This window comes from Sipha flava, unplaced genomic scaffold, assembly GCF_003268045.1.
Source record: "Sipha flava isolate LNK unplaced genomic scaffold, YSA_version1 208_pilon_pilon, whole genome shotgun sequence".
NCBI lineage: Eukaryota > Metazoa > Arthropoda > Insecta > Hemiptera > Aphididae > Sipha > Sipha flava.
In genome coordinates this window covers 767,703-780,254 of record NW_020272815.1, presented here as the reverse complement: position 1 = coordinate 780,254, position 12,552 = coordinate 767,703, and the positions used below count along the sequence as shown (strand labels likewise).

The 12,552-nt window shown below is 28.5% G+C and overlaps 1 protein-coding gene across 2 annotated transcripts; it reads left to right on the top strand.

Moving 5' to 3' along the window:
* The first annotated feature begins 6,745 nt into the window (after positions 1–6,745).
* LOC112682675 (IQ motif and SEC7 domain-containing protein 1) lies at positions 6,746–12,180 on the top strand. 2 transcript variants are annotated; one of them, XM_025553354.1, is made up of 10 exons: positions 6,746–7,521; positions 8,832–8,960; positions 9,033–9,423; positions 9,481–9,918; positions 9,998–10,215; positions 10,679–10,968; positions 11,030–11,169; positions 11,379–11,604; positions 11,671–11,860; positions 11,923–12,180. In XM_025553354.1, exons 1-10 carry the CDS (start codon positions 7,256–7,258, stop codon positions 12,092–12,094), a joined length of 2,460 nt encoding a protein of 819 aa, XP_025409139.1. In that variant the 5' UTR covers positions 6,746–7,255; the 3' UTR covers positions 12,095–12,180. The 2 variants fall into 2 exon arrangements, with proteins under 2 accessions (XP_025409139.1, XP_025409138.1); XM_025553353.1 differs by having other exon boundaries at positions 9,033–9,918.
* Positions 12,181–12,552: the final 372 nt, after the last annotated feature.

The window sequence follows — 12,552 nt, the reverse complement described above, 5'->3', positions numbered from 1 at the left end:
TGAGTTGTGCAGAAGCAAACGTGAGAAAAAATGTCGGGAGGTTTTAAAAAAATTTTAAAATGTTGATAGATAGCATTCTTACTTACTCATTGTATAATATGTATATTTATACATTTTATTTGCAAGTCCCATGGGAAACGTTGAAATAACTTTTACATTTTTAGATTAGGTCATTTTTTTTAATTTGGGGAGGGTTACCCTTTATTAATTGAGTTCATGCCAAAAATTATGCGTGGTTGATGAAAATAATAAAGAGTTAGTGGAATAATTGGGTCTATAATCAAACATTTAAAAATAATGCATAAATTAACCAGAGACATCGACATGCAAGTTTACATTAAATAATGTAATTTTGTACAATTTTTAAAATAATAAATTAACATTTAAGTCTATTTGCCGGAAATGTATTTATTTTGTACCAAACAAAGCAATACTTACATAGTTATAATTTTATTTCTCGAGAAGAATAATTTTCTTTTTTGAACCTATATTAAATTAAATACTGTATTCATAGGTACTTGAAATCTTACAAGGCTGGGCATTAACGAGTTAAAATTTAAAATGAAGTTTTAACTTTGGATTCCACCACGGGTGGTAATGTTAAGCCACTTTAAACTCGAATACATGTTCCCAGTTTAACACTAAATAATTTTTTTAAACACCTATAACACCTAGATACACTAAAGTTCAAAAATATTCGTAAATAAAATGTACCTACTCGATTAAGTCATTTTTATCATATATGCTAATTGTTTACAAAGATACACGGGTATAGTATCTGACATTTGAAAACCGTTGATCGATCAAGTTGATTTCGGGCCAACCAAAGAATTTTTAAAAAATCTGCGTCATCGGATCTTTATTAAATAAAACGATTGCAAACAATATTCGTCATTTTCACCAACGACCTCAAATGTTGACGATTTTCAATTGCTGTTCTATGTAACATTTTATATATTTTTCGTTAATGTATTTTTAATAAGAATTGGCTTCAGAATGATTTTAGTATAAGAGTTATGAAGTACTGTTTTATCAATTAATTATGACTATACTAATCGTAAAATATACAAATACACTCAACTTATTTTAATTAATATTTATTATAAATTACTAAATATGAATAAAAAAAATGTACAGATGCGTTTGGAATACGTGAATTTCTATCGTAATATATGATAATTAAAATGTCCAAATTAATAAAACAAATTGTCAAAAGTTTTGATAAAAATAATTCACTTTCGATCAAAAATGCTCAAACATTTTTTAAAATTACTAAACTGAAAAGAAATTTTTCTACTTAAAATCCAATCGAATTTACCCCAAACCGTGATTGTGTTAATACATTGGCTTTCATTATAATTATAGTAATAATATTATGATTTTTATTATAATTTTAATTGAATAAAATAACAAACAAACCGTATAATAACAAAATTATTATGATTATAGCGTACAAATTATTACATTTTATAATATCATTAATAATTATTACATTCAAATATTCAAAAGTATTATATTTTCACTACGGGTTAAAAAAAATAATCTAACTAAATATTTCTCTCCATTCCTTAATATTTTAATGAGATAAATTAGAATTAATTAAAACAAACAAATTTATCTAACTACGGTGAAAAAGAAAAGATATAGAAATCAGGTATTTAAAACTTCAATGCTTTGATTGTTCTAGTGATAAAGGTGTACGATGCACTTTACTAGTATTAATAGATTTAAATAGAATAATTATCATATTCAAAAAAAAAAAAAAATTACCTAATATAATTCAGTTCCCGTGAAAGTAATTAATATTCTACAAATTATTTGTTATTTTTATTTTTATTTTATTTTTTTACTGCAGTTGATATAATTATTACGTCAATATTTGAAATATATAATTTTCAAGTGAAATTTTTTTATGTATTTTATGTTTCACTCCCAAAAGAGTGTAAAAAATTATATAAAAATAAAAGGCTTTATTTTATTGGAATACAAAAATTGTATAAAATAGGATACAGATTATGTGATAAAAACAAAATACTGTTCTCGCTTTATTTATTGAAATCAGTGAAAATGCAACTACACAAAAAAAGAATAATTATATTTAAAACAGAACGTACATAGTCACTTCATATATGAAACAAACAATTTGTCCTTGTGCATTGACATCAAGAAATATAATTTTATTGGAGAAAGGCAGAAGGCCGAAAAAAATACCAGCATCACTTTATTTTATATCCGTTGTTTAAATATACAAATAAATATTTACTTTAAATTTTAAGATAATGAAAACAATCAAAGCTATACAGATAATGAATATTTTTTTATCATTCTTCACTATCAATATAATGATCAGAATTTATATTTATGTTGTGACGAAACCATAAGAAACATAAAACATTCAAATTCATTGTAATTCTAAAACGACCATACTAACTTAGGTACTATTTTACGGGATTATTTAGTTTGTAATCTAAAGCGATTACAATAAATTATAAACTATATGAGTCACTGTGAAAACTTAAAATATTTATTTTTTTTAAATCGTTCAATGTAATGCCTTATTATAATAATAAACATAATATGAATATTTTATTTTTTCATTGATTGTTATTTATGAATTTATGATATTAACCTATTTGTTGTTGTTGTAGTTTTATATACTTGCTTGTAAAGTTGTATGCAACAATTTACCAACTCACCGCATAAACAAATGTAGTTACTATACTAAAGTATTATTTTATGAGTAGGTAATGGACTATTACATATTGTAAATGTTTAACCATACATTTTGTATAACAATATTACATTTTTGAAAAATTATTAATTAAAGCTAAAATAAAAAAATTAATGCTTATTAACAATAGTAACTTAAATACCTACGTATTATACCTACTTTAAAATTCCTCAAACATTTTATGATATATATATATATATATAAGGATGGCTCTTAGTTTTGAACTTTCAAATATTTGATTTCTCACCGCCTCATTTTATTCATTATTATAAAGCAGAAATTTAAGTTAAATTTGATCTTGAATACTAACCCCCTTCACATGCCACAAGGGGGTTGAAAAATTGTTAAATAGGATTGGTTTGTCGTTTTTTGAATATAATCAATAGACTATTGAACTTATCGTAAAAATAACTTAAATCATATATATTTATATTTTTAATAAAAAAACATGTCTATAAAATTTTTCATACATCTATTATTTTATATGAAAAATTATAATACATTTTATTTATACAAAAAAGTTAAATTTTTAACGGTTTTTTTAAGAATATCAAGTATATCTGAATAACGGTTAATGATACGACAAATCCCATTTATCTATCACGATAAAAATAGTAAGAAATTACATTTTCTAAAAAAAAAGTTATTAAGTATAAATTGCATTGGGTTGTTTGTTTTATAGGAAGAGACGGGTAAACGAAAGAAAATTAAATATATATATATATAATGTTAGTACGATTATGTTAACTCAATAGTTTCAATAATAATACAATTTAAATTCCCTTAGTTATGAGGGGGGAAGGAAAGTTAGATATGTTTAATTTCTCACCACTCTAGTTTTTTTCATAACTATAAAAAAATTATGTGAGTTCATATGTCTAAAATAATTAAATTTTGATTTCAGTGATACCTATATGTTAAATAATGTGAAATAATAAAATACCTAAGTAATTCCTTCCTAATACGTAAAATATATACACCAATCTAATTCGAACCATCTATAAAATAATATTTGAAAAATATTAACTAACAAATGTTAGTATAAAAATGTTAGTACTTTTTATTAAATAAAAACATAAATGTTTCGAGTTTAAATCTTAAGTTAATCCAAGTTAATGGTAACATTACTTCTAGATTCATTTTAATTGATTTTTCAGTGTATTCTTAAAACTTGAAATATTAACACAAGGTTAAATATAAAAATGTCTAAAATACCTATCAACTAATATTTTTTTAATGACCACCGACCGTTTTATAGTGTACTAGATATTAATAAATTAATCGTTTAATCAAAGTTCTGTATGGTGACAATTAATTTGGTGTTATGTATATATTCTGTCTAAGGATCATGTTATAAAGATTATAGAGTAGTTTTTCTCTTTAAACTTAAGAGGTAGGTAGTTGTTTTGTTTAGGTAGTTGTTTCTATTTGCCATATTTTTTTAAACGAGATCATAGATTTTAACGAAACGAAAAAACAAAATACTTTAATATAGATACTCATTTGTACTGAAGTAGATATCTTGTTTTTGGCTTGAAATTTCAAATTAACTTCGTGATTATTGACTCTGACAAATCGTAAATTATATCAGTTTGACATTATATATCTTTTCTCATAGACCGATAACCCATTTCGTTGACTCAGTTGATTGTAGTTTATAACACGTTTTAATACATATATATATACATATTTGTTATAATATGGGATAAAACTGATTTAATATTACTATAATATTCAATATATTTTTTATTATTAATATACCTGCCTGTAAATTATTACATTTTTTCGATTGGTATCATATTGTCTTACTTTCTATCTTATAGTTATAATTGTTATTTACATCATGATACTCGTTATTTTCTAATAAACCATATGTAGTTATAATTATAATTTATATAAGTAATCAAATATGAAATAACTAATAACTATTTAAAATGCACTTGCTGTTACTTCTAACTGATGTAAGCAAGTACCTACCTAATTTGGCTATAAGCATAGCTACGCCCATGAATGCCAATGTAGGTACCCTACATAAAATAATTAATGAAATTGGTTGAGCTTTGTTTTGTAAAATAACTAGGTAAGATAAGATAAGATCACTGTGATAGATCTGTGCTTTTAACCGCAGATAAAAAAATTTATGCCAACCTGCATACGATTTACTATTATACAACAATATATCTACACCTGCGTACACAATAAGACGTTCTACAGTGTTGAGAATGAAATAATATACATAGTACTCTCAACTATCTCACAAACGTTCACATAATTAAGAAATGAAAAATAATTTTTTTCCATTTTTTTTTGCTGTATATTGAAGCGCTTTTGGTTATTATCGCATCCATGGTTCTATTGATTAACCGTCTTTGTTAGTTGAAAAATTCCTTTCTAGCCCACTTGCCACATAATAATCCGTTCCACATCACTTTATGCTTTTTAAAAGGAATTACGCTTTTATAAAAGACTGGCTAATAAAGAATCTTTACTCTCTAACTTGATTTTTTTTCTTCAAATCTTTGTTATAATTACTTTTTCTATTATTTCGTATCGCGCCCAGCGGTGTAATATGAGGTTGCACTTGCGCCATATGCGGATATCAGGGGGGCTTGGCCCCCCGATATCGAAACTTTGTTAGAAATGTTATTCGTTGTTTTTATAATTTTATAATTATCTGTTGGTTTTTTTGAAAATCGTAAAATAAAAAATAATAAAAAACTACAATAGCATTAACAATACCAATAAGTTCGGCTACTTGCGAAAGAAGTATCAGTGCAATGAACAAAAATAAAAACTTAGCTAAGGTTCAGCGATCATTCAATGCTATATATTGAAAAATATTTATCGAAAAATATAAAAAGCAATGATATTTTGAATATCTTCGCTGATAAAAATAGATATTTGTCATTAAAATAAAATATTAATAATATTTAAATATTCGTTATTTAGTGTTTTTTTAATATAATTTAAACATAACTATATTTTTAATAGTAATAAGTTTTATTTGTGCACGAGAAGGAGGTGTGGGGGTGAAACCCCTGCGGTTTATTTTACATTGAATTATTATAGCCGCCCCAAAAATTTAACCAAATGTGCGCCTATGACTCGGGCGTATCATACTGGGCGCCAGCCTGTGTATTAATGAATAAATATAAATATCTAACAGAGACACATTTAGTAGTGACTGGCCGGTTGTCCAAAAAAGCAAATGTTCCAATAGTGGAAAGTTTTATGATAGGAAATAATAAACGATGATGAAAACGGTTTTTCACTTGAAGCAGCTAGAAACAAAAAGATTCATTAAAACGTCAGAAACAACAACTGTACACAGATGTTTATGAATAATATGATTGCATGTGCGACTCTAATGACAGCACAGAATGAGATATTATTTTCAAGCGGTATGGTTATGAGAAAAACATGTCGTGTGTGAGAAGGCCGAGGAGTTGAATATATTATCGTGCATTGTGATTCCGAATAAATCACGTATTCGTAGTAGGTACATCGCATTCCTATTAATGGTTCACGTTGCCCTACATTTTTTCTACCGTCGTCTGTAATAATAATAATAATAATAACAATATAATAACGCATTAATAACGTAAGTAGTTAATGTGGTAAACCATCGAAACCAGTTTTCGGCCGTCGCCGTTATCGTCACAGCCGTCGCCGGTCAGTCGGTCGGCACAAAAACCGTGAAAAAACCATTACGAATCGACGGGCGGCAGCAGATGTCCCTAAATGGATAGGATACGGTGTACAGGACAGCGGCATCGGGTGAGTGGTTTGTTTCGGCGGCAGGTAGGTGGCGAGTGGAGGTGCGGTAGGGCCGCATTATGGATTATTGTACTCTCCGCGTAATGCGCTCGCTGCGGCGGCGGCAAAAGCGGGCCTGTACGCGTTACTGGCGAATAGCCGCCTTGGGGCTATATCAAGGTTACCGTATACCGTGCGTTGACCAACGGTGCCGTCGCCGCCGATCCCTCCCAGTGAGTGGGCACGTGAGATAACGTCGCCGCCGCCGTCGCCGCCGCCGCCGCTGCTGCCGCTGCCGCCGCTGCTGCTGCTGCTGCTGCTGCTGTCACATCGTCGGGCACGACGTACACAATGTCATAATAATAATCATTATAATAATAGTAATAAAAGTGTTATTATTCGCGATTGTTGAGCGTCGTCGAGCCCAGTACATTGAACTAAACATCGGTTGTTATCAGCGAAACTGTACCGCACACAGAATCCGTCTCGCTGTGCGTCGCGTTCTCGGATCGCTGGCGTGCGCGTCGTCCGACCATATGTGCCTTTGAATCTCGCGACGGCGTTCCGCCCTGCTCGTTTTTCGTCGAATCTGTCACCGTTGTTGAGAAATCGCGTTCGTCCGCCTCGTTCAGACCGACGTTCACAAGTTTCCGCCACCAGGTGGCTTTGAGATCTGACGACGAAAACGTTCACATCGCTACCACGCGCTGCCGCCGCCCGTGACACCTTTGCGGAAGTATTATTATGTAACGCGACGGATACTAGGACATGTGCGACGACAATAAAAGATTACAAAAGCCCACCAATGGATTGGGCTGCCGACAGGTACACAGCGGTCACTCGACATATAACGTTGGGATTCCATTGGAGGAAAGTATGGAGATCATCAACCAGCAGTGTCAAGAGATTTATGATTTAAGAACACAACTGAACCTGGTGATGAGTGAGAGGGACATGTTGCTCACCGAAGTAGGCCGTCTCAAGTTTGATATGGAACTCTATGATCAGCGCATGATGACCCACGACACTGCCAGGTAAACATTTGCATTTTAAGTAATGCGATTACTGTTAACTCGGTCAAATTTTCATTTATCGTTATCATAAATACTTAATTGCGTTAGGTATATTATTTTAATTAATTAGTTATTTAATTATTTGGAACATTTGTTTTACTACATTGTTTTAATAGAATAACATTAAACCAATTTAAAACTGATTTTTATAATTAATATTTGTTTGCAAATATTTGACATTTTTTACTATGGTGAAAGATAAAATTCATTAATATTTTAATTGTCAGAAGTAAAATTACCTATTTATGTTAAATATTTTAAAGCTATTTATTTTCAAGCTATAAGTTTATAATCCTTATATTTTAAGTTAAAGCTCAGGTTATTTTTTTTTAAATTATGATACAATAATAGCATATAAAGTACTATATATTATATTATAATATTAAACTTAAAGACTTGTTTACTATTTGATTTATGGGGTATCAAGGACTCTTTTATTGAAACAAATTATAGACTTAAGTGTGACTCATTCTTTATTTTGATAACCTGATAATTATAACTCACATCTGTGTTGTTCACAAGTAGGTAACTATTATTACTAAACAATTTCACATGCTTAAATTTCTATTCAAAATTGTACCTAACTTTGAATTTTAAATATTTTTTCTCATTTAATAGTACCAATTATAGTATTAATTTTTTTCTATAAATACAAATGGTATTTGATTATTTTATTTATACCTAAGATAAATTCATTAAGTATTACTTATATTAGATAAATGTATATTTTATTTGAATTTTGTTTTTTTAAAACATCAAGATAATCTAATCAACATTTAATTACTAATCACAACTATAATAATATTTTTATTTAATAATCAAATATTTAATTGATAAATATAAAATTCCACTAAAATGTTATGTAGTCTACTATTAATTATTTCAATTGGTTGCTATTATTTATTCACAATGGTATTTTGCAATATAATAAAACATAGATAAGTACCTATTAGTTATTCATATACTTTTTTTTCTCAAGTGGTATTAACTATAACACAAGTTTAAAATGTCAAGGTATATTTTTTCTCATAAAATATAAGTACTGCACTAAACTCAGAATTGATGGTCCATTCCTATTATAATATTTCTTTAAACTTAACCTTAGAATACATTTTTTTCCTCTAGTATAAAATTATGGAAGTACATAAAATTATATTTTTATATTACCAGGCAGTTTAATGTATTATATTTTACCTTAAGACATTTAATGCATAATTTATGTTTTACAAATCATAGATAAAATAGTGAATTAATTTTAAATAATTTTTCAGAGATGAAAAGTTTGATAAAAGCAATAACAGACATTTTTTAAATCAATGTGAACAATATAATCATTGGACTGATACAATGTCATCCAAAAATAACATGGTTCAACCAGAACCATTTCATACATCTGCGTCGTAAGTTTTCTTATAAAATATAAGTAAAAATAATGTTATTGTTGTATCTATCTATTTTCATATGTTTTTAAGGTATGAATTATCACAAGACTTGATTGAAAAGCAGATTGAATTACTAGAAAGAAAATATGGTGGTGACAGAGCCAGACAAGCTGCATTAGTTATTCAACGAGCATTCCGACATTATATGTTGGTTAAAAAATTTGCTCATATCACAGCAATGGCAAAAGCTGAAAAAAGACTTAGTAAACGTTTGGAGGATACTCAAAGTTTACGATCTCATGATAGTCAGTTGAGCGTTAGATCAGGATCATTAAGAGAACGTCGATCTGGTTACTCACCAACTAAATGTAACTCTCTTCCGCGTTCTCGATCAGGACGATGTGATTTAAATTATTATTATAGCTTGGAATCTTCGTGTTCACACTTCTACTCACATAATTATAGCTATAATGATATGAAAGTAAACAACATTAATACAATGAATCCAGAGATTGCATCTGAACAATTTTTTTTCCAGGAAGATATTACTAGTCAAGTGGCACATCAAATGATGCCAAACTATTTATGTGGAAACAGCCATAATAGTGGTTCAGAAACATATAGACAAGCACATTCTGGTTCTGATTGTAATCAGTATGGTAGCAGTACCTCTTCATCTTGTATGTTTTCAGGAAACTCTACTGGGTACTCATCAAACATTTCCAAAAATAAAGTTCCTCCAGAAGTTCCAAAACGAACTTCATCAATATCTTTTCGCTCATTACGAGAACAACATCAAAACATAGCAGCTGGTACTTTAAATAAGATGTCAGATAGTGGTAGCTTATCAAGTGTTCAGTCTTCAGGCAGCGATGGTAGTCTTTCTAGTCAATCACATAATTTAAATCAAACAAATTCTTCTGTTGACTCTTCTCTGTTGTCAAATTCTATTGTCTCTTGGAATAAAAAATCACAGGTATACTTATTTATTTACAACGTATTATTATATAAATATTTATTTATTTTCTATACCAAAAAATGTAATTTGTTTTTAGATATCTGATGTAATCAGAAAACGTCAATATCGTATTGGTCTCAATCTTTTTAATAAGAAACCTTCAAAAGGTATTATTTACCTTGTGTGCAGAGGATTCTTAGATAATGCACCTCATGCAGTGGCGAGATTTTTAATCTCTCGTAAAGGTTTAAGCAAACAAATGATTGGTGAATATTTAGGTGATTTACAAAATCCATTTAATGCTGCAGCTTTAGAGTAAGTATTATTTTATAAAGTTGTAAAAATTATTATTAACGCTATTTTCAATACATAACTTCATATTTATTTAAAATAATTTATCAAACTTTAAAATTAAACTGATTTCTTTATATTTTAAAGTTTGTTACATTCAAGTACAGTGTTATTGATAAATTATTTTTCAACTAACACTTTTAAATAAAGTTTTCATTTGGTATAATTTAAAATGCATTTGATTAGAGAATCTCAGTTGTAAGTTATTGTTTAAAAATTGTCATATAATACTAAAGAAATACTATAAAATTAGTTTTTTAGAAAATATTTAATTGATCTATTTGCCTTTAATGAATCTATTTTAATTGTTCCTTAATAATATTAATTAGAAAAATACTGAATACTCTACCCCCATGTATAGAAAAAGCCAAACCATCACATTTTTAAATAAATCTATTTTTATATAATATGTACTTTTCTTTTTTAGGTATTTTGCTCAAGAAATAGATCTCTCAGGTATGCAGGTAGATGTTGCATTACGTAAGTTTCAAACATATTTTCGTATGCCTGGGGAAGCACAAAAAATTGAAAGAATCATTGAAGTGTTCAGCCATAGATATTGCCATTGTAACCGAGATGTTGTAGCGAGATTGAGAAATTTAGATACTGTTTTTATATTGGCATTTGCTATCATAATGCTCAACACTGATTTGCATACACCTAATCTAAAGCCAGAACGCCGAATGAAGATGAATGATTTTATTAAAAATCTTAGAGGTAATTTTTCTTAAGTTGTGAATAAAATATGTTTTTATTGAATATTTAATGTAACTATTAGGTATTGATGATTGTTGTGATATCGATCGAGACATGTTAGTTGGAATATATGAGCGAATTAAAGCAAATGAATTCAAACCCGGTTCAGATCATGTTACCCAAGTTATGAAAGTGCAGTCAACAATAGTTGGCAAGAAACCAGTAAGCTTAATTTAGTATCTTGTATTTATTTTACTTAAGTACTTTAGTATTTGATTTTATTGTATGTATGTCTAGCTCATATAGAATCAAAACTTATATTTCACAAAACTTAAACTTTAGTTTATAGTGTATGCTACAGTTGTACTTGTAAAATAACTTTATTATGATACATGAATTAAAATTCTATTATAATTGTTATTTTCTTTCAGAACTTAGCATTACCACATCGTCGTTTAGTGTGCTATTGTAGACTGTATGAAGTGGCTGATATTTATAAGAAAGAACGACCCGGGGTTCATCAACGTGAGGTATTCCTCTTCAACGATCTTCTAGTCATTACCAAAATACTTTCTAAAAAGAAAAATTCAGTAACATATACATTTCGTCAAAGTTATCCATTAAACGGTCTAACTGTGTCATTGTTTCAAATGCCACGTAAGAAATCTTTTAACCAAAAAGATTTGAAGGATAGATTTTTAATTAAATAAGTTTTTTTTTTAGATTATCAATTTGGTATTAAGCTAACTCAGCGTTTAGACGGGCGTCTATTGATAACATTTAATGCACGAAACGACCATGACCGCTGTAAGTTTGTTGAAGATATTCGAGAATCAATATGTGAAATGGATGAAATGGAAAATTTGAGAATCGAGTCTGAACTTGAGCGCCACAGACATGGTCATAACAATCGGTAGGTTTCCAGCTATGCATTAATATTATAATATGAGAACTATTTGTTATTCTTTTCTATAGGTCAGTAAACAGCAATGCAGAAAACCGTGATAGCGGAGTTGCAGACATTGATTTGGGTCCATTACCCTCTCCTCCAGTGTGCAGTCCCAAACAACATCCAGATGATTCATTTGGAAACAGCCAAAGTTCACAACAGGCAACACCAAAACGTGCTGCATTAACTGTTACTTGATTATAGTATGATATTAATGAAAAATGTGTAATCTTTTTTTTTATATGAGCACCGAAATAATTTGATTTGTTTACATATACTATTTGTTTATATATATACACACACCTATTTTATAATATTTTTATTTTTATTTTTGAACAATAAATTATTGATACTAATATTTTGATATTAATAAACAATTGTTAGTGTGGTGTGGATATAGTTAACTGTTGAGCATAAATGATAAAATACTTGACAGAATGTTAAGTATATTATATGTATTTTATTTGAGACAACATAAATATCATCATTGGAGTAAATTCAGTAACATTTTTGCAAATTTTAGAGATTTGAATCTTATTACTATTGAATTGAACATTTTATCTACTGATAACTTTTTCTGCATCACACTTAAAATTATATAATACAATTATTTATATTCATATTTCATTTTCAATAAGTCAAAATGTTTTAATATT